Source organism: Monodon monoceros, unplaced genomic scaffold (genome assembly GCF_005190385.1).
Source record: "Monodon monoceros isolate NGI ecotype Baffin Bay Population unplaced genomic scaffold, NGI_Narwhal_1 Super_Scaffold_5, whole genome shotgun sequence".
NCBI lineage: Eukaryota > Metazoa > Chordata > Mammalia > Artiodactyla > Monodontidae > Monodon > Monodon monoceros.
In genome coordinates this window covers 109,572,982-109,595,755 of record NW_021703782.1, presented here as the reverse complement: position 1 = coordinate 109,595,755, position 22,774 = coordinate 109,572,982, and the positions used below count along the sequence as shown (strand labels likewise).

General features: G+C 50.2%; 1 protein-coding gene across 4 annotated transcripts in view; it reads left to right on the top strand.

Annotated features, from left to right (window-relative positions):
* Window positions 1-22,774, top strand: part of AK8 (adenylate kinase 8) — a 128,701-nt gene that overhangs the window by 26,957 nt on the left and 78,970 nt on the right. For 3 of the 4 annotated variants that reach the window (XR_003790900.1, XM_029204033.1, XM_029204034.1), the window contains 4 exons: window positions 15,030-15,111; window positions 15,621-15,692; window positions 16,204-16,404; window positions 19,843-19,974. Coding sequence is in view for 3 of the 4 variants with exons in the window: in XM_029204033.1 (XP_029059866.1) it covers window positions 15,030-15,111; window positions 15,621-15,692; window positions 16,204-16,404; window positions 19,843-19,974 (487 nt within the window). In the remaining variant the exon portion in view is untranslated. Of the gene's footprint in view, window positions 1-4,927; window positions 6,722-15,029; window positions 15,112-15,620; window positions 15,693-16,203; window positions 16,405-19,842; window positions 19,975-22,774 lie in introns of those variants that run through there. The other variant, XM_029204035.1, reaches the window with a different exon arrangement.

Below are 22,774 nucleotides of genomic sequence, written 5' to 3'. Positions count from 1 at the left end.
ACAGAGGCTTGGGAGCCCCGGTCTGGCGCTTCGTCCCCTACACCACACTGAGAGTACACCACGCCGAGAGGCCGTAATTATTATACTGTTGATGGTGACCACTGATGGGCGGTTTCGGGCTGAGTGCCGCATCAGTGATCTCACTTCATTTGTACGACAGCGCAGTGGAGCCTCGCGGCTGCCATCACCCCTGTTTTAGGGATGTAGCATCTTAAGACTCGCAGAGTCTTGCACAAAGCCCCACAGTCAGTCCCAGAAGCAGGATACAAACGTGGAGTCGTGCTTTGGGCCACTCTGTACTTGTCTGGCCATCACACGCTGTGTGTCTACAGCGAGTACTTCACTTCCCGGGTCCTCTGTTTCTCTATCTGTAAAACACTGGACTCGGGCTCGAGCACTGGAGCTCCTTCTGGCCTGACATTCTGATTCTGATCGTGTCCAAGCCGTTGTTACCTGCAGAGTAAAGAAATACCTTCTTTAATTTGTTTTAAAATTTCTCTGAGCTTCCAGGGACATCCAGTACCTTTTTCATCTCTTCCCGGTGGAGACAGGATTTCAAGAGTAAGAGATGAGGCTCCTAATTATGTTCTCTGGTTGTTCAGAAACAAAACAAACCCTCATCCAAAATAAACAGGCTTTCTTGCTTTTAGGGAGAAAAATGACACATATGCATATTCATTTATATGGTAATAATTATTATTTAACTTCGCAGGGACTAGAATTGGTAATTTAGAGCACAAAAAGGGGGCAGGGAGTAGTGTTCAGGGAAAAAGAATGCAATCAACCCATCAGGATTCTGTAGTTAATGTTGCCTTTTTTCCTTTTCTTTCTTTTTTTTTTTTTTTTTGGTCTCATGCAATCTCTTTGAAGAATGTCTTTGAAGTGACCATCAAATACATTAGAGAAAGAGAAATTAGCACTTTGTATTGGAATTATCGAAAGCAGGTGGGCACTACGTTCAGGGACCAATTGGCTTTTCTTTAGGGGCAGCCGAGCTCTTGGAGTCCGGGAGTGCCCAGTTCTTGAGACCACATCGGTAGGGCAAAGGGAAGCTAAGAAGTAAGGCAGGGAGTTCAGGAAATGTGAGGGGAAAGGCTCAGTACCAAAGAGAATCTAAATCTCACCTTCACCATAGTCACCGTTTGCTCTCCGTTTTTTTTGGATTACCAAGAATCCCTTTCCCTTCTTTGACACCTAATCCATCCCCCTGCAGCTACCGTGGTCTCTTTCTTCCTAATCCTGCCTTCATATCGCTGCCAGAGAGATTGCTTTAAAAAATGAACAAATTTATTTCTTGACTGCAGAACATTCATATGGTTCAAAATTCAAAAGGTACCCAGGTCCCCCTCAAACTCTTGTCCCCCAGCCACTTGGTTCCCTTCCCTGGAACCAAGCTGACCTGGAGTCAGCTGCTGTTAACACTCCCTTGAAAGAACATCCTTCTGAAGAGTATTTGTTACACAGAGAAGCATCTGTCTTTTTTTTTTTTTTGCGGTACGTGGACCTCTCACTGTTGTGGCCTCTCGCGTTGAGGAGCACAGGCTCCGGACGCGCAGGCTCAGCGGCCATGGCTCACGGGCCCAGCCGCTCCGCGGCATGTGGGATCTTCCCGGACCGGGGCACGAACCCGTGTACCCTGCATCGGCAGGCGGACTCTCAACCACGGCGCCACCAGGGAAGCCCTGCCTTCTGTTTTAATATAGATGATCTGTAACATTCACTCTTCAGATAACACCATATATATGAAAAAGTAAACTTATTCCCAGTGAGCACTTTTTTTTCATGTCACAAGCAATTCTTTATTGGAATGTTTGAGAGAATCCCATAGGGAAAACTAAATTCTTTATTTTATTGATTTTTTTTTTTACAAAGAAGTTTTTTTATTTTATTTATTCATTTTCTTTAAAGATTTATTATTATTATTTTTATTTTTTCAGTACGCGGGCTTCTCACTGCTGTGGCCTCTCCCGTTGTGGAGCACAGGCTCCGGACGCGCAGGCTCAGCGGCCATGGCTCACGGGCCCAGCCGCTCCGCGGCATGTGGGATCTTCCCAGACCGGGGCACGAACCCGTGTCCCCTGCATCGGCAGGCGGACTCTCAACCACTGCGCCACCAGGGAAGCCCTCATCAACTTTTTTTTTAAACATTGTCTTGAGAACTATTCCTACATGAAACCTTTTATGAAAGGGGAAACTGAGGTCCGAATGGAGGAAGGGACTTAGCCTAGGTCAGGGGACCAGCGGGCCAGGACAGGTGTGGACCTGCCACCACACCTGGCTGCCAGGCCCGGCTTCAGCCCGGGACCCCGGGACCCTGTGCCATCCCTTTGACAAAGGCATTTCTGCATCACCAGGACCAGGCCGATTGGAATGGGACCATCACAGGCAGGGACCATCAGGCTAAGAGAGACAGAAGAGATGTTTCCGTGTATGGCCAGCCACCTCGCCCAGCTGTGGGGAGGAAGCAGCTTTGCCCAACGATGATGGCTTGTCAGGCGCTGGGAGTTTCATCACCCGTGAAAAGTCAGAGGCCTCCACGGATGGCTCGTGTCTGCCTCTGCTGGCCTGTGCCATCTCTCGCCCATCTGGGCTGGTGGGCGGCAGCAGGACCTGGTGGGGGAGCTGGGCGGGCCTCGGTGCGGCTCCATGTGGGCGCCCGGGGATTGCAGGCAGGCCTCGAGGGCTCTGGGGTGCGCAGCGCGTCATACAAGCACCGTGCCTGGCCCTGAGGCCCACTGGGCAGGGTTACCCCGCTTTCCCATGCGAAGTGAGCCGAGTGAGAGCAAACCAGGATCACTAACGGGTGGGGGAAGCCTGCTGCCCCCATGGGCCTCCCTGTGTGTTAGGCAGGGGTCCTGTACCCTCCGGGGTTGGCTCCTGACCCGCCAGCGAGCCCACAACATGCTTCTGGAATCATTGCTCCAGTGAGCTCTGGAACATCCCGTACCTGCATGCATGAGAGTTGGCAGTCTTTTTTTTTTGTTTGTTTTTTTAAATTTATCTGTTTGGCTGTGCCGGTCTTAGTTGCAGCATGTGGGATCTTTAGTTGAAGCATGTGGGCTCTTAGTTGCGGCATGTGGGATCTTAGTTCCCTGATCAGGGATCGCACCCAGGCCCTCTGCATTGGGAGCGTGGAGTCTTAACCACTGCGCCACCAGGGAAGTCCCAGCAGTCTTTTAATTGTAGTGCCTGGAGGGAAAAACAATGAGATTTCAAAACTACCTGGAGCCTCCCCGGCCCTGGCTTCTGTCCATTGGCCTTGGCTTTTCTTTCCTTCTGTGAGCGTCCACTTGGGCTGGAGTTCACTCCTCCGGAGGTTAGGGCTGGTTCTCGCCAGGTGTAAGGCAAGAAGCCCCTGCAGGCTGAGCGGGGCCGTCGGCAGCGACCTTTAGTATGACCTGGGCAGGGATCGGCATGCTCGGCGCTCGCGTGGTAGTCGGCACCCCCCTCGGTCGCGCTCTGTGTTGCAGCACCTTTCCTTTCTGTTTCCCAAACCAGGGTGCTTGGAGTCCCACCCACCCGAGCGGATAACACACCCTGATAACACAGGTTCACCTGCTGCGTCCGTGTCCCCCGGGGGCGGCCCGGCAGAGGCCTGCGGAGGGACGCTGCCCCGCCTGCGCTCAGGGTGCTGAGCTCTAACCACCCCCTCATCCCCAGCCGCTGGTCAGGAAGTCTTCCCAACGCCTCCACAAAAAGCAGAGGCGTGAACAACGGAACATTTCCCCGGGGACCTGTGGTTACTTAAATGGGATGCAAGCAGGCCCCTCCTTCAGCGAGCTCAGAAAATATCAACCCACCCCATGACTCGTCAGGCCTGAGACTGTGGTGAAGATCAGAAGAATAAAAATCGTATGATATCGTTTACATGTGGAATCTAATAAAAAGTGATACAGAGGAACTTATTTACAAAACAGAACCCGACTCACAGACTTCGAAATCAAACTTATGGCTACCGCAGGGGAAACGTGGGGTGGGGGAGAGATAAGTTAGGAGATTGGGATTAACATATACACACTACTATATATAAAATACATAACTAATAAGGATCTAGTGTACAGCACAGGGAACTCCACTCAGTGTTCTGTAATAACCTATATGGGAAAAGAATCGGAAAAAGAATGGGTATATGTATATGTATAACTGATTCACCTTGCTTACACCTGAAACTAACACAACATTGTAAGTCAACTCTACTCCAATAAAAATTTAAAAAACAAAACACCGAAGAGGCCAACACTAAGCCCAGCATAGGTGCTGGGCAGCAATGCAGGTCCATTGAGGTAAAGGTACCAATAGTCGTTAACCAGCCTTGACTAGCACGTGGTGCAAGTGACTGCCACGCTCGGAGGCACTTTCTGGTGAGACCCGCACAGCTGTCCTGTGAGGTTTTCAACAACCAAGGCTTACAGGCACCTACTGTGTGACAGGGACCATTCTAGGTTGTGTGAGGGACAAAACAGAACAAAGGAAACAGAGTGCCCGCTTTCACGGGCCCGTGGCTAGTGGTGCAGGTAGGCGTTTAGCACTGTGATTCTCCCACTTTACAGAAAAGGAGGCTGCAGTGCCGGATCCCCGCTGCTGACCCAAAGGAAGGATACATGTGTTGCCTGAAAAAAGAACTGCTCTTCCAGAAATCCAGCAAGTTCCGGTGTCTGGCACCACGTCATCTCCCTCCTTGAGCTGCAGAATGACATCGCCAAAGGCAAAACTTTGACCACGCCCCCAGCTTGCTAAGTCAGGGAGAAGAAGGTCTCCGAGGCACCCTGGAAGGGAGTCGCTTCCCCCCCGCCGCCCCCCCCCCCCCGTGATCAGTGCATGTGTTTCCTTTACAGAAAATGCAAAGTGAGACTTTGCATTCACAGGTTAACTTCTTTTTGATCTCATTTCATATCGTGGAGATGCTCCGTTACTTTATGATAAAGGAGATGTTGCTGGAGCACACTTCGACTGTAAAACCGAGAGTCTAACATTTACTTGGCAGATTTCTAGACTCTTGTTTACTTTTTCCTGTCTGGTCACAGATTGACGCGTCCCTGCCCGTAAGGGGAGTGAGTGTTTTATAGTGGAAACGCTAACGGAACGCAGAAGCCCGATTCTGGTCTACAGAACCCCCCGCTGTTTGTTTTACTTCTCCTGGCGGCGTCACTGGGCTGGCATGAATTACCCAGCTCTCATCCTCTGACGGTGGGAACGTGGGATTTTCTTGCCGTTGTTCTGGCACTCGCGGGTTTGTAGATGTCCCTCGCGTCCTCTGAGGAGTGCGGGTTTATTGATCAACAGCTCTGCTGAGGCCCGGGGCTGTGTGTTCCTCTAACACAAATGCAGTCAGGATGGCTGGGCATCTGGAGGGGAGGTCTGAACTCCACTCGGAAAACTGAACGGCATGCGTCACAGCGAGGCAGGGCTCTGCGGGCCAGGCTGGACGCCGTGAGTACCCCCTTGTGGGTCCCTCGTTTGTGGGTGTTTCTGGACCCTGCGGTGCGGTCTCGGGCTTGTTCATGGCGTGTGTGGCCCACCTATCTGCTGGCTAAGCAGCAGGCACCCCGGGTGCTCTGCGGGCAGCTGATGCCTGGGATGCCCTTAGGATCCTTCTAACTGCCGTCGGGGAGGGAAAAGAGACGGCTGGAATGCAGGACAGAGCCCGATGTTCGAGCCACTGTAAGTGGGCTTCGGAGCAGCAGAGAGCGTTGGAGAGGCCCGGTGATGTTGGAGACCGCATTGGACTCAGAACCACCGACCACGTCACCCTTGGCAGGTTGAGGTCGGATCCAGGGGCCGGATCAGAGACCTGCCTCCCGAGAGCTGGAAACGCCCACCAGGAGGACGGAACAGAGGGGCACCCTCAATCGCCCATTCCCAGGCTCTTGGTGTGGCTTAGTTTTGCAGCTAGCTGTCAACTGTGAAAACATGGCGTGTGCCAGAGACCGGAGACGGTTGCAGCTGCCGTTCTCCAGCACCTGCAATTGGCCAGACCTTGAGCTGGCCCTGTACGCTCATCACTGCACCTAACCTTGAACACCAGGAAGTGTGGGCCCGTCAGCATTATCCCTACTTTGCAGATAAGGAGATTGTTAAACAGTTGGTATGTGGGGGTCTGGGGATCCGCTTGTAGCTTAATACCGTCAGTCAGTGGGATTTGGAAGAACTGTGGAAACTAAAGTGGATGATTTTTAGCTATAATCTGTAACATATTAAGTACCCCCAATTTTAATTATAAACGTACTACCTATAATATTAATTATAAATGAGAGTATTGGTTAGAATACCAGAGCACGCATATATGTATATTTTGGCGTACCTTTTATTTGTTGAGACTGTGTGGAATTCACTAGTCTTTAGACCGATGAGTTCTCATTCTCTGAACACGTCATCGATCCTCTCACGTTGCGCTTTCCACGGCTGGTCATGTCGGGTTTTCCTGGAGCAACACTGTGGTGTCTGGTCTCTGGCAGCAGGAGAACACAGGCCTGAGCTGAGATGAGCTCAGGAAGATGTGGAAAGTGGTCCAGGCCTCCGGGTGGGTTGAGAGTGAATGTCCCCAGGGAACTGAGCCCGCAGGGGAAGGCTGTTTTGACTGGGAGAGAGGGAATGAAAATGGGATGTGTTTCTGAAGGAAATGACCCAGACACGCCAGGGGCAGCCGGACAGAGGGAAAGTGACCAGTGGTGACCAGCACCCACCGACGGAGGGGATGGAGGGACAGCTGTTCCTGGTGAAGGTGAGGCCCAGAGCGTCCCCCAGACTACTGCCCACCTTTTGGGGCCTGAAACGGCAGCCTTGTAAAGTCAGCCACTTGGAGATTCAGCCTCTTTCAGTCCTGCGGAAATGCAAATGCCCTTGCACCGCAGACGGTTCTTAGGAGGGAGAAAGGCACCCGTGTCTGTGAGGCGCCTGCTTTGCGTCAGGAGCTTTGTCATCACACGTGTCGTCAATAATCTTGTGCAATCATTGCAGGGATTTTCCCTTAGGTGGGTCTGACTGCCCCCATCTTACAGGCTAAGACTCAAGGCTTAGGTAATTGATGGTCACAAGGCTCCAGGGTTGGAGCCCAGTTGTGGACCCAGCCACAACTCTGCCCATGGCCAGTGCTTTCCCTGCACCAGGGCCCGGATGGACAGGTGTGGCGGTCCCAGGATAAAGGGGGAGAGGGCACCAGCTTGAGGAGGAGGCGTGAATCTACAGGCTGGCTGCTTGGCTGCGAGCCCTGCCAGGATCAGTGGATTTGGAATGGAGAGAGAGGAATGAGGCCTGAGAAACCATCGGGTCAGTGAACTCGGGCCACTGCAACCTCTGAGAATGAGGCCAGGAGCTCTGGGCTGACGTGTGCACCCAGCTCAGACCCAGCACTTGACCTTCAGTGTGTACTTCAGAATTCCCTGGGAGAAGAGTCATTACAGGTGTTGATCAGACCCAGGTAACTTGTCAGCGGCCCCCAAGGTCTGCCCCCACTGCCTGCGGGGTTTTCCCCCTTCTTTTCATGATTTCGAGAGCTGGCAGAATTTCACAGGAGAATCAGGCTGCATGATTGCAAGTAAATTATCATGTTTTAATGTGCAAAGACCCTTAGAGGCAGGGCAGTCCCTCGTCCTGGTTGATGCCTATTTTCCCTGCATAATTATGAGTAGCTGTTCACTCTTAAAATGTCTTTGTTAGACCATAAACGTCTTTGCTAGAGGTTGCCTGGTCCAATCCTCTCGTTTTACAGATGAAGTTCAGTGCCTTGCACAAATCAAATGGCCAACTAGGAAAGAGTCCTAAGTAACAGAGTCGGGTCAGCCAGGCTTGGGGAGGGGGTAGTTAGTTACATGAACCAGTGACTGATCACCCCCAGGTGCTATCTATTGGACAAGCCCCCAGACCCAGGGCTTCTGAACTTTTCAATATGAAAGAACAGTGTACCACACACAGTGGTGGATAAATATGGCAATGAGTTGATGAATGGATGGGTGAATGAATGAATGAATGCACCCCAGGTCTTCCTGTGGAAATGCCCACCCCACTGGAAAAGCATGGTTGTTGTTTCCCATCTGCTGGACCCAGGCTGGCGTCCCAGGTGGCTCCTGGGCAGGCACTGGAAAACGGATGAGCACGCTGGAGTGGGTGTGCGCTAGCCCACGACTCGCTAGACTCCCTCACTTTTACCGAAATGTGTTTTTCCCAAGTCCTCGTTGATTAGAAAGGTTTCCTCAGTTCATATCTGGGATGCCAGTTACTGCTCTTTCCAAGAGATTGCCTTTTTTTTTTTTTAATCTTTTGGCCGTACCGCGCAGCATGTTGGATCTTAGTTCCCCGTCCAGGGATCGAACCCGTGCCCCCCGCGTCGGCAGTGCAGAGTCTTAACCACTGGACCACCAGGGAAGTCCTGAGATTGCCTTTTGAAATGAATTCTTTATATTAAATTCTACAGTCTTTTTTTTTTTTTAAGATTTTTTGGCTGTGGACCATTTTTAAAGTCTTTATTGAATTTGTTGCAATATTGCTTCTGCTTTATGTTTTGGTTTTCTGGCCCTGAGGCGTGTGGGATCTTAGCTCCCTGACCAGGGACTGAACCTGCACCCCCTGCATTGGAAGGTGAAGTCTTAACCACTGGACCGCCAGGGAAGTCCCTTAAGTTCTACAGTCTTAAGTGGGGTTCCTTCCTGACAGGAGGTAGAGGAAAAGGACAGAGTTCACCTTGCTCAAAAGTATAATAATGATAAAACCAGTTAACATGGACTGGGCCATTTCCCCGTCGCCAGGCACTGTGCTTGTTTTGTTGTTGTTTATGTGTTTGTTTGTTTACGGTCCTCATTTAATCGTCCCAGCAGCTGCGGGGTAGATTGCTGTTAGTGTCCCCGTTTTGCAGAGAAGGAGAACGAGGCCCCAAGGGACTGAGTCCCTGGTTGAAAGTCCCACGGCTGGCAGTGGCACAGGCTGGTTCCCAAGCCCCTGCTCTTCACCAGCATATGATAAACTGACACCTTAACAGACTAATCGTCTTTCTGAAGAGATGGGTCCACACCACAGACATGCTCTAAAGTGTTTGAAAGGAATGGACCCATTAACTGGACGTTGTTGGATTATCCACTTCTTGTGCTTTCAGCCAGAGGCCACTGTGTCTGAACCTGGGAACTAGACGTGATGCCGTGAAGCGCGTTATCTCTGCGGTGGGTCATCTCGGCATCGCCCAGCCTCGGAGCTGGGGTGGGACTGGTCTGCTGGGCACGGAACAGTATGTTTTTCTGACTGTATCTTCCTTTGCAGAGTGGCCCCACAGACATTTTATAGGAATTTGACTTTAAAACACTTTCTTAGCTATTTGGAACGAATAAAAAGCCTCTTAGACATTCACATTCATGCTTTACCAAATTTTAACACCCTGGAGATCAGTGGCTTCTAACCTGCAGACCTAGGAGTACGGATTTTCCCACATTCACTTTGGATAGAAAAACGTCGGGCCTGTGTCCACCGATTTGCTAGCAAGGGTGGAACTTGGCACTGTCGGTTGTTCAGAAACATCTCTCCTGCCCGTCTCAGCCTGTCTGGGCACGTGCGTCTTGGGGCTGCGCACAGGAAGCGGCCAGGCCAAGCCTCGGTGGGGCGGCAGAGCCAGTGTGCTGGCGAGTTACAGGAGAATCTCGTCCTGCTGCAGCGCGGGCTTGAACGAGGTCAGGAATGCCAGCAGCTGTTGCCTATTGTTTGAGATGAAACTTCAAAGTAAAACTTCCCGCTAGTCACCTTTCAGATGAGTTGCATGTGGAAGGCGCCCGAAGATGCCATGGCAGGCTAAGACTGTCATGTTTCTGTATAAACCAAAGGAACCAGTACTGGGGCAGTTTGATGTCAACATTTTTTTGTATTCATCAAAATTGTTCTCACCGATTGTCCTGAAACACATCAGTTTCCCAAACTTGATCTTTTAATATGCATTTCTTTTCTGGCTGATAAAAATCTCCCGGTTTTTCCTCTTTTATATGTTGGGAAACCGTATAACGTTTCATCGGAGAAAAGCGAGGGAGGTGGCGGCCCATGATGCATCTTGCGATGTGTCTCCTGGTTCACGCTCTGAGCTGAGTGGGTCTGATCGAATCCAAACCTTCAGCCTCAGTCTGCCTCCTCGGGACGGTGAGGAATCAGCATTCGGCTCCGGGGAGCGCCTGGGATGGAGGCTCCAGAGGCTGCGGTTGGAGCCGGGAGCTGGATCAGGGCGTCCTAGGAAGAACCCAGGGGAGCACCCCGCTCTGGTCTTTGAGGAGAGGGGAGGAGACAAGGGGCACCGCATCAAACAGGCAGGGGGCCCAGAGGGCAAGAGTCCTGCAGCGTGAAGTTGCTAACTGCGCTTTAATAACAGTCAGAAGGGCAGAAGAGGCCAGTGTTCACGCAGAGCGGGCCGCCCACTCGGCATCCGGCAGCGCTCTGCCGGGCCTCGCCACGTTCCCTAGGCTCGCTGGCTGCTTTTCTTCCCCGTTTTTTCATCTGTGACATCTGCTCGGTGCTTGTCCCTCCTGTGATACCGTACCCCTCGCAGCTGTGCAGACCTCCAGCTCTGTGCCGGTGCAGGGAGTGCCCTGAGCATACGGCCTTTTTGATGTGTGATAAAACAGAACCGAGCCACAGGGGTACGGCGAGCGAAGGCATCAGAATATCAATTAACCTGCTCTGAACAAAGCTGCAGCTCCAGAGTGGAACAGACATTTCACTGAAGTGTCAGGAAGATGGATGATGTATTCTAATTAGGGACTGACTGCTCTCTCCGCATCCAGCCGTTCCTGGAAGTCAGAACCGCGACCCTCACGATGCACCTCACCAGCGTCCCATCCCGGCATGGGACGCTACTGACTGATCGGTGACTCCTTGCTTTGCCAGAATTTGCAGCCATTAGCTTGCTCTCAACCAGAAGTGCTGTTTCCCCTTGAAAGTGTGGTCCATTTTGCCACTGGGCAGTTGCGTATAACCTCTATATAAAGTCAAGAGCTCTGGGAAGGAAGATCTCTGGCAGGCGCTAAGCCTGGGGCTCCCATCTTGAGGATGCTCCAGGACCCACACTCCGTGACGCAGAGGCCGTGGTCACTGTGCCCTTCCTTCCCAAGCGGACTGATGTGGGGATGAAGGGTCTCCACAGCTGCACCAGTGGGGTGGGGTTGCTGCCCTAAGAGGTCCTCCAGGGCCCTCGTTCCTTTGCACCTGGGTGATGGCACCGTCTCCCTGAGTCTGAAAGAGTAACCCAGAGAGCAGGTGGCCTGGGATTCGCTTCGAGCGCCCCCCACGCACCTTCTCTTCTCCTTCCTTAAATTTCACATCCAAACCAGAATGATGCACCAATGAGGCCAGTTAATTAGGGAGATGTTCCTCATTTTGCTGCACTTTTCCTGTGTAATTGGAAGGCCCGCTTTCTCCAGTCGGTGAGAGCTGTTCCCCTGAATACTTCTAAAAGCTTTGGACCACATACTGATACCAGCTGCAAATTTATGGGCAAGATTATAATGATTGCCCAGTAATGCAATATTAAAAGCGGAGGCCTTTCTCAGTGCTGAGTGAAGGCGGGGTTCCAACCTTCTTTCAGCTTCAAAAAGGGATTCGAAACAGAATTACCAGCCCTTGTCCTAGAAGAAGCAGTCAGGGGGCTCCGACTCCCTCCCCTCCAAATAAGGAAAAAATAAAGGGGTCTGAATGTAGCCAAAGTTCAGAACATTTGGGTTCGGCTTCCAGAACTGTAAGTGGGGGAGCTCTCAGACCCTGTGCTTCCTGATTCCTGGAGGGGTGCGCACATCTGTAGGTGTCTGCTCTTTGTAAGAGCTGCAGCCAGCGCTTGGCTGCCTATAACAAGGACTTGAGGGAGCAAAAGGCTGTTAAAAAATTTTTTTTGCAGTTTTGCTTCATTAGTTCTAGAATCCAGGGGCTCCGTGGCTGCGCGTTCTCCTGCATAATTTAAGGAATTAATGAAAGCGTGCCTGATTTTTCCAATACCCTTTACTCTGTAAATTTGTTGAGCTTTTTTTTTTTAACTGTCAGTTGAGGCTGTTGGAACCTAAATATTTTAATATTGAAGAAATGTGCTCCCCCCGTTTTTTTTTTTTTTAAAAAAGAAAGACATTCCTTGCCCTCAACCACACGGTGTTCAGTACATCAGGTATTAGGAGTTACGGGTGACCTTGGGTCTCAGCTCACCCTATCAGTCCATCCTCTGACCTTACGGCAGACAAGTTCTTACAATGACTGAGAGCAGGGGGCCCCTTCTGGGAGCCCGCATCAGAAACCTGGGCTTCTACTTGGGGCTGTCTGACCCCGCCTCACCGCAGAATGGAGACCTGAGGGGGACACGTAGTTTTTCGAGGCAGGAGCCCGCTGTGTCCCCCTTTGCCTGGCAAAGTAATAAAGCTATCCTTTTCTACTGCAGCCAAAAAAAAAAAAAAAAAAAAGAATGGAGACCTGAGACAATTTGCAGCTTTATTTCACTCTTCCAAAGCTCACTTTATCTACTTTATCTGACCATCAGGTTGAAGGCGTTAGTGTATATGTGTATAACTCTAGGCTCATAGGATTTGAAAGGACTTTAGAAATTGTTGAATGTGAATATTGCTGAGGTACATTAAAAAGAAAACAGCGTAAGCAAATGGGAAGATCATGGTTTTTGGGGTTTTTTTTGCGGTCTTCTTTGGCCGCACAGCTTGTGGGATCTTAGTTCCGAGACCAGGGGTCAAACCCGGGTCCCCGGCAGGGAGAGCGCCAAGTCCTAACCACTGGACAGCCAGGAGATTCCCAGGAAGGTAATAATGTTGACTTGATATTGTAAAAATGTCCATCCTCCGCAAATTACTCTATACATTTAATGTCATTCCCAACCTTGTAGAATTTATATTTTGGAACTTGACAAAATAGTTTTCTGCCTACTTGGAGGAACAAAGTTTTGAAAAACATAAAAAGAAGGAGGAGCATCTCCTATTAGACAGAACAATAAACTACAAAACAGCGAGAATTCAGGTGGTGTGAGGATGGCGCAAGAGTCTACGGGCAGAAAGATGTCAGAGCCAACATCATATCAGCATGTAGCTGTGACTAAAAAAAAGGTGACATTCAGAGGGGAGAGGACAGGCTATTTCATAGATGACCGTGGGACAGTTGGAGATCCACAAAGAAACAGATGAGATCAAGGCTCACATCATTTTCAAAATAAAATGTGGCTCTTTTAAATATTTCAGTGTAAAGAGTAAACCGTTAAGAGAACTCAGCTTAAATGCAAGTGAACACGTATCAGCTTTTGCAGTGGCAAGGGCCTTTTTATACATCCACACAACACCAGAATCCAAAGAGGAAAGCGCTGATTGATTTGGCCAAAAACTTGTGTGTCAGAAACAACACCATACACAAAACACAAACTGTGGAAAATGTTGGCAACATCATTTTTCTCAGAGTCTGTGGTAGCAGTTGCCAAAACGCGTTAAGATTCTTAATATGTAAAGAGCTCTTGTAAACAAATGAGGACCAAACCCCAAGGGCAGAGTGAATAGACGGCATGAATGGACATTTTGGAAAAGAAAAAAATTCAAATAGCCAATACACATATGGAAAAAATATTGAACCTCCTTAGTGATCAGAGAGATGTAAATTAAAGCAGCTACCGTGTACTCTAGTTTGCTGGACAGATTTTCCCCCAGGATAAAGCCTGACATTGACAAAGATGCAGGGAAGCAGGTGATCTGCCATTGGATTCAGAAACCGGTGGGCAATTTTGAAACTGATGTGGCAAAATGTGTCGAAAGTTATAAAAGAAGGTATCAACTTTTAGAGCTTCATCAGGATATTCTGTGTACCTCAAGATGTACATATAGCACTTCTTAAACGATAGTTTTTGTTTGTTTGTTTTTCGGCCGCAGGCTGCGCAGCATGTAGGATCTTAGTTCTCCCACCAGGGATCGATCCCGCACCCCCTGCAGTGGAAGCACGGAGTCTTAACCCCTGGACCACCAGGGAAGTCCCTAAATAATAGTTTTTGTGTTTTTTTTATAATGGAATGAAACTAAATGAGCAGCAGTATGTGATTCATTAGCACTTGGCAGGTTAATTCATGCAACGCCTGGCAGCTATGAAAACTCCCAGGAGAGGAGCATTCTGTGACATGGGAAATATGCATGAAACGTTCTCACTATGTGAAAAGAACAGACTGCAAAATAGTATGTGCAGTGTGACTTTTCTCCCCCCCCCCCCCCCCCCCCGCCGCCAGCCAGGAGAATAGATAATCTCTATGTGAAGCCTGGAAGGAGATACACCTAAGTGTTAACAGTGGCTAGTTTGGGTCGGTGGTGTTGCCAGTGACTAGCATTATTATTTCAGCTCTTTAGTGTTCCCACAGAGTGTACAACAATCATATATGACTCCCACGATTGGACTTAAAGGGTTAATGAAAATAAATCTTCTAAACCAGCTCCCCAGCTGAGCCAAGAAGATGCCTGAGGGATTTCAGCCCTATAACGAGTTCACTTGGGAACAGAAACTTGAACTCGGGCCTCTTAATGCTCTGTTCGGGACTTGTTCTTAAGAAAAGTGGGTTTTTGTTTTGCCCTTGGTGGTTCCTTTTCTCTCACATCTGAGAAACTCCCTTTAGGAAATAATCCGAAATGTGGAAAGAGCTGTAGCACAGAGATGTTCTCACGGTGTTATTGGTAACGGTGCGAACGCGCGGCAGGTGAGGCGTTTGGTCGTGGGGCGCGGCTCAGCGCGTGAGGCAACTCACTCGGTGGAATGTTATATGGCCAGCGAGGAGGTGGGCCGACAGGAAAAATACGGTGGTGGTTATAACGCGGGATGGAAAAAGTCAGGACAGAAAATACGTATGGTGTGACTATCATTTTAAACGTAAGATTCAGAAGGGGATGTGATATTATGAGAGGAGTTGTTAAGTGAGGTGAGGCGGCTGTCAGGAACGTTTATTTTCTCTGACCTTAAAAGTTCCAGTCTTTCTATAAAGGTATGATGTTCCTTTTATAGTAGTTCCAAAAAAATCTGGAAAAGTAAACATAGGTGAGCACCTTTTCACATTCTCTGCCTAGGGCTGGATTCTGGATGGCATCCCTGAAACTCGGGAGCAGGCCCTGTTGATCCAGACCCTCGGGGTCTCCCCCAGACATGTCAGTGAGTAGCCCCACCCGCGCCTGGAGAGCCCTCCCCCCAGACCTGCAGCCCCCGCGAGTGAGCGCTCCACTCTGTCAGCGGCTCCCCGGTGCCCAGGCACCATCCACGAAGGGGGTTTGATGGGCCTGTGGCCCAACAGGAAAAAGGAGGACAGCCCGGTCGAATTTTCCACGGAGCTAAATGCATTCGGGGCTTGTTCTGAGAAACGTGAGGTTTTGCTCTGACCCTGGTGATTCCTTGTTTCAGGAATCTCACATCTGAGAAACTCTCTTTAGGAAATAATCCCCAAATGTGGCAAAAGCGTCCTGCACAAATATGTCACTGAAGCCTGTCCTCGGGCGAAGTGTTCAGGCGTGGGCTTCCTCTGTCCTGAGATTGCGTGTTTGTGTTCTGACCTCTCTTTTAAGGCATTGCTGGGGATGGGAGATGGTGGTTGCTCTAATGTCTTTATACAGCAGCAGGTCGGCTGCCCACCACGCCTGGTTTTGCTTCTTTCCTTCTCTACCCAGTCGTGCTGAGCGCTCCAGACACGGTCCTGATTGAGAGAAATTTGGGGAAGAGAATCGACCCTCAGACAGGAGGTACGGCTGTCTCCACCTTCCCACAACCACCCCGTGGGGTCTCACAGGGAATCCTAGTAACAGCCCTGCCCACCCCTCACTGAGCACTTACTCTCAGGCTTGGGCAGCAGAAAGACCCGGGTTTGTGGTCCCTGCCCCTTTCTAGCTGTGTGACATGGGACAAGTCGCCCAGTGTCTCTGAGGCTCAGTTTTCTCACCTGGACTTGAGGATGAAAACGCCGAGCCCTGCCTTGTGATCTGCTCACTGTGAGGATGACATGAGAGCCTGGGGGTGGGAGCCTGGCACAGAAGAAGCGCTCCGAAAGTCACGGCCACCCTTCCCCTCGCGCTGAACATCATCGCCACTTTGTTGTCGTTAATAGCGACGGGGGGGGGGGGGGGGGGGGGGGCCGGGCCCGGAGCCAAAGCCGAGCGCGGTGCTGCCGGGGTGCGCGGATGAGCACCGCTGGGACCCGCAGGCTCCGCCCCCAGGTCGGGCGGGCAACTCTAAACGTGCCCCTCTCTCCGGTAGAGATTTATCACACCACCTTCGACTGGCCCCCCGAGTCCGAAATCCAGAACCGACTGATAGCGCCAGCAGGCATCTCGGAAGGGGAGACGGCGCGGAGGCTGCTGGAGTATCACAGGAACATCGTCAGGATCCTCCCCTCGTACCCCAAAATCGTGAAAGTCATCACTGCCGACCAGCCGTGCGTGGACGTCTTCTACCAGGGTAAATCCAGGTGGACCCTCGGCCCCTCTCATCCTGGTGTCACTTCTCCTGGCAGTGATGCCAGTGTCCAGTGTCCAGGGTGTGCCTGGGAGCCCGGGAGTCAAGTCACGGAAGGCCCAAGGTCCCTGCCCAGAAACGAGTCTGGGGTCCCTGGGAGCGTCGTCCTCTGAGACCCTGGGCTAATATTCTATAGCCCGCATGGTCAGCGGACTTGACAGTGACGGGGGGGGCGGGGGTGAGGAGAGGTGAGGGCCGGGGTGGGAGGGACATGCAGCAAGAAGTCTTGCCCTGAGGATGAAGGAAGAGGAAGAGAAAATTTATAAATATTCAAACAAACAAACGTACAAACCAAACCCACCAGCGCCACAAACCCCAAAAAACCACAACACAACTCAGGTGTCCTGAGCCCACTGAGGGCAGGGATAGGCAGTTGCATGCCGGGCACGGCCCTGCCGTTGGGAACAGTAACAGATGTTCAGAAATGGGCTGAAAGAGGCCTGTTTGGGGGTCAGGGGTGTGACCATTGAGTCCCGAGACTTTGGAGCCAGGTGACCTCAGCCCCACCACACGTCAGCTCTGCAGCCTGCGGCAACTCTCTTAACCCCTCTGAGCCTCAGTTTCGTCATCCCCAAAATGGGAACAAAAATCCTTCCTTCCTCACGGACTTAGGTGAGGGCTGCAGGAGATCCTGCAACGCAGGTATCTGCAGCCCTGAGCCCAGTAGCTGGTGCAGAGAACGGCTCAGTAAACATCGGACGTTGCTATCATCAGGATTCAACATCCGGTCCCGAAAGACAAGGAAAGTTAGAAGAGTTCTCCCCCAAAGCAGCTGCATTTATCATTTTTATTTTTTTAAAATTTATTCTTTTCTTTTATTTATTTCATTTTATTTTTATTTTTGGCCACGCTGTGTGGCTTCTGGGGGTCTTAGTTCCCCCACCAGGGATCAAACCCGGGCCCTTGGCAGTGAAAGCGCGGAGTCCTAACCACTGGACCGCCAGGGAATTCCCTCATTTTTTAAAAGTCTTGCCGAGCTTCAGTTGTCTCCACACGCGGTTATCCCCTTCTGTGCGATGCTGGTGCCTGACACAATGAAAATACCTCCTCAGGGACTTTAAGACACTTGATGGTTTACGATGCCCTTTTTTGGTATATTGTCTCAAATCTCTTCAAGAGAAGTTTACTTTTGGTGGGGAGGTTGTTCTGAGCTCCCCGGAGCGGCCCTCCCACCGGCTCCCACCTGCTGGTGGCCTTGTTGTCTGAGCGGCTTTGCTTTACCGAGAGCAAGAGCCGGAGCCGGCACAGCCTCGCTCTCCGAAGGGGGTCGGTGTACGAGGGGGCATGTCTGGAGAGTGATGCTACTTTGAAAAATGCCAGGCTTATGGATGCCTTATAAATTTCCAGTGATTTCGCATCTCGGAAGAGTCTTTAGTAGCAAACACTGCGCTCCAAAGATAAACAACCACAACATTTATCTTATGCCATGATTCTGAATTTACACATTAATTACTTCCAAACTACTTAATTAAATTTAAAAGTTCATACGATCGTTCATAAAGGATTCATGCCTGAAATTGTAAATAAAAATGTGAGTGTCTGAATATTAATTATTATTAATTAATAATGCAGAGAGAGAAATTGAAAATTGGAATGCAAAATTCTCTGTGTTGTTTTTTTTAATATCTCTGCTGTGCATCCAGCAACCACATATTTTTAAAAAGAATAATTAGCTGTTGAGACCGTCTGGGGGATCATTACTTCTAATTAACTTGGTTATTTACTGTAAATTAAGCATCATTTGTAAGCAGGCTGCTTTGCCTGTAGTATTTGTGCTCTTCAGACGGGCTGGATCCTGGAAGGTCTGAGGATAAAGACAGCCTCGCTGTCTTTATCTTTATCTCTTCCTCCGGGTTCGTCTCGCTGATGGAAAGTGTTACCCGTGGCAGTGGGCTTGGGAGAGTTGCCCCAGCCCTGCCAACTGTCTGTAAAATCGGGACAAGGAAAGCACATCCCTCGTGGGACCGTGCACAGATCAGATAAGGTAAGGCTGGTAGAGTTTAGCTTAGCAGCAAGGGCATCCCTGCCGTGAAGATGCTGGTTATCATCTTGACCTTGAAGACAGGTAACTTACCTGCACCTTTAGTTCTAAAACAGAGGGGAATCGTAGCATCTCTAATGACCCTTCCAATCAAAAAATCCTACAAAGATTTGAGAGTTCAAAATTTGCCCAGTGAATATATGTCATTGGTTCTCAATTTTGCCCTCTCGCCACAGCGGGACACGTGGCAATGTCTGGAGACATTTGTGGCTGTCACAGCTAGGGAGCGTGACAGCAGCTGGTGGGCAAAGGCCGGGGAGGTGCCCCGACGTCAAGCACAAGGTTGGAAGACCCTGTACACCTGTCACGGATTTCAAGGTGGTGCCTGGGGACACCTTCCTGTCTTCGGATGGATTCCATCCTGGGCGAGGGGCCAACATGCTGACTTCAGGCAGCCCGGCACCTGCGCAGGATGGTCCGGGGACCCGGGCAGGAGGCGGGGCCGGGGAGGGAGACCCCCTTTGGACGCAAGGGGGACTGAGGAGGAGGTACCCCCGCCCTCTGCCTCAGCGGGCGGGCCGCTCCCCTCACCCAGGTGCCGAGTGGCTGCCCTTAAACAGCCTCCTCAGCCCACTCGTGCCCCCTCCTCTGCCCTCCACTCTCAAGGGAGGTGACCTGGTTTGATGTTCAGTAGCTTTGGGCATCCAGTGCCCCCCACGGTGCATGCGCCTCAGCCCTGTCTCCCTACTTCTTTGTTCCTCAGATGCCAGGGGCACCCTGGGCCAGGGCTACATCTGCCCACTCCCGGGACCCATTTGATCACTGCCTCTTTGGAGACTTGCAATAAAGTTGGTGTCACTGGAGCGCAGCTGCAAATTATTCTCCACCAATTCCGAAGGCCTTTAGAAGTCCCCGAGTACGAGGCCCCCGCGTGGCCTGTCGTGTTTATCAAAGCCCGTGTCTGAATCTAGGAGGTCGGCCTGGTCCCGGGGCTTCAGGGTGAGGCTCAGCCCGGATTCAATTTGGAAACACCCTAACCCAGTATTCAGTGTGTGTTCTGTGTCCTGGGACCAGCCCCCAACCACACGGCCAGCCGTCCTTTGACCAGGAGGGCAGCACGGCCCCTGTGCTGTGTCAGAGGGATCCAGGGCAGTGCTCTGCTCGGAGGGTGGCTTCTGTGCCTCTCCTTGTCCCCTCCCGCCTCGGTGCCCAGGCCTGAAGGGTAATTCCTTCCCCGCAGCTTCACCCTGTGGTTACCCGGCAGATTCACAGAGGGTTTCCACGGAGCTGTAAAAGAGAGAAATAATTACTGCCGTTAAAAGAGCCCAGGCAGAGGTGTCGTAAGCTGGTTCCCTTTCTTTAGGACCCTGGTTTATTATCCTCACATCCTCTCGTTCCAGCTCTGACCTATGTCCAAACCATCCATCGATCTAACGCCCCGTTCACCCCGAGGGTGCTGCTTTGCGGGCCCGTGGGCAGCGGGAAAAGTCTGCAGGCCGCCCTCCTGGCCGAGAAATATGGCCTCGTCAACGGTGAGTGCCCCGGCGGCCACCCAGCTTCTAGAGCCTCCCCTGCTTCCTGCCCTCCCAGACCTCCCCGTGTTACGGGAGCAGCGAGGAGATCGGCATCACTTCTCTTTCTTGCTCTCTGCTGCGAACAATTTTCATTTAATCCATCTTTGCAGGGATAAGGTTTTTGCCTCCCAAAGAACATGGCCATAAAAACATTAACCAATAAAAACACGCCCGCAGCCCAAAGAGCTGGAACGTTTTCTGGTCATCATTTTTTACGTCCTTTGGCGCAGTGGTTTTTCTGTGCTCTGCCCCTGCAGTCTCCCCAGAAGCCGGAGTTCTTGCATAATGTGGACCTGCTGTTTATTTATTTTCTCCGGTCTTGTTTGGTTCCCCAAACCCAGGTCAGTGTGTTTACAGGCAAACAGTTTCTGAACCGGAGGAAGACTTCTAGCTCAGCACAGTTTCAATAGATATTTTACCAGGAAGAGAGAAAATATTGAAATTAGTCCTCCAGGTCTTTCCTGGGGTGGTCCCAGATGGTCTTGGATGCCAGCGTGGTTTCAGGAGGATAAAGGGCTGGAAGGGAGGCTGTAGCAGACACACAGCACTGGAGGGAGTTAAAGGCACTGACCCCCTCCCACTTTGGTGCTCCAGAAGCCTCAAAAACCTCTACTTTATTTAAGCAGGAGACATGAGACCTGCACCCCCAAATATAGAAATATGCATGTATATGCCCGCAAATGATACATATACACCATACAGATATACATGTATACTGACATGCACAAATATATGCATACCACCCCAGAAAGATCAAGTTTTGAATAAAAGTGCTTTTCAATTAGGTCTCGTCCAGCTTAAAATTCCAAAGCCACTGAGATTCCCAGCCAGGAATCAATGACAAATATCATACCCATAGATTGAAGGTGGAGAACTGAGCAATTACTCTGACTAGTATGGAAAAACCCACTAATAGTTGTATTAGTATTTTAGTGAAAATGCTAAATGGTAGTATTCTGATTTAATTAGTATGGAAAACTCACCTGGATACTTTATGATAAAAAATGCTTTGCTTGTATCAACAGTTTTTTTTTTAATGGACTTATTCAAATAATTCCTTCTCCTTCCGAGTTTTCCTCTTAGGAGTATTATAAGAATAAAATTCCAGCTGTGGTTAGGGATGACTTTGTAAAGAATGAGCCACAGTCTACTTGTGGCCACACCCACATTTATTTAAGTGCCTGCACTTATTGTTATGTGAAGACATATGAAGAGTTACAGTGAGAAGAGCCTTAATGGCAGAGGGAGGGTCTGAAAAACACAACAGTGATACCTTAATATAGTGCACAGCTTAATTTAAATAATTGTCACTGTGCCGAAGTTCGTTTATGCAGACACTCCCATTCAAGAAAAGTATTTTTTAATTTAAATTGTTTTCAGCACACCGATCATAAAGAAATGAAATTACCTGCCTAGATTTTTCCAAAAATGAAAATAGAAAAAGCTCACCATCGTTTTTGCTTTTGTAGCAGAAGAGCCATTTTGGGCCTCTTTTCAATAACTGAGCATTTGGAGACTGGCTCAGAAAGTTGACATTTCTCAAAGGTGTTCTTGAGAAATACAAGACATCATGAGATTTCCGTAAACCTGTTTAGGGGACCTGTGGTCTGCAGAGGCAAGCACTGAGCTGTCCTTTGGGGTCTCTCTGCAGAGGCCTGTCTGCACCCAAAGCTCCAGGAGCTGCCTGCCCAGCCCCCCTACAGCCCGGCCCCCCTGGCCATCCCCTGCCTTGGGTCTTATCTCCACATTTATGAACCTCTCGGTCGTGGGAATACATCTCCAAACAAATAACCAGCATTCACTCCAACAAGGTTTATTGAAAGGCTCCTATCTATAATTGGAGAGTATATAAACAGGCACAACCTTTTGAAAGATAAAGGCCACTACTGATTACCAGGCTAACTGCGCAAATCCGTTGGTCCAGTGATTTCACGCCCAGGGCTTTATTCTGCTGAAACACTCCCCACAGTATTCAACAAGAGATGTGAAGGATGCATAATGAAAAATAAAGGTAACCCCAAACTCTGTTCGCGAGGGGATTAGTTAAAGTAAGCTCTGGGCGGCTATTAAAAAGAAACCTGTAAAGTGACTCGATGTCCGTGAGGTATTGTTATGTCCGGGCGGGGTGGAAAGCAAGTCACTCAACAGTGTTCAGGGAATGGTCTCTTTTTTTTTTTTGTAATTTATTTTTGGCTGTGTTGGGTCTTCGTTGCTGCACACGGGCTTTCTCTAGTTGCGGCAAGCGGGGGCTGCTCTTTGTTGCAGTGAGCGGGCTTCTCATTGCGGTGGCTTCTCTTGCTGCGGAGCACGGGCTCTAGGCGCGCGGGCTTCAGTAGTTGTGGCTCGCAGGCTCAGAAGCTGTGGCTCGCGGGCTCTAGAGCGCAGGCTCAGTGGTTGTGGCGCACGGGTTTAGTTGCTGCACGGCCCGTGGGATCTTCCCAGACCAGGGATCGAACCCGTGTCCCCTGCATTGGCAGGCAGATTCTAATCCACTGTGCCACCAGGGAAGCCCGAATGATCTCATTTTTGTTCAAAAAAATGTGTTAATCTATGTTCAAGAAAACAGCTGAAGGACCAAACTGGTTATCTCTGTAGAATCACATATTACACAGTTCTGACTTTTTTTTTCCCCTGCACCGAGCATGAATTTTCTGACAAGGAACAACCATGGAGCATTTTATTAAAATACTATTAATTTTACTCACTGAGTGCTTGCTATATGCAGTGCATGTTATTTGGTACACAGATAGGGAACATG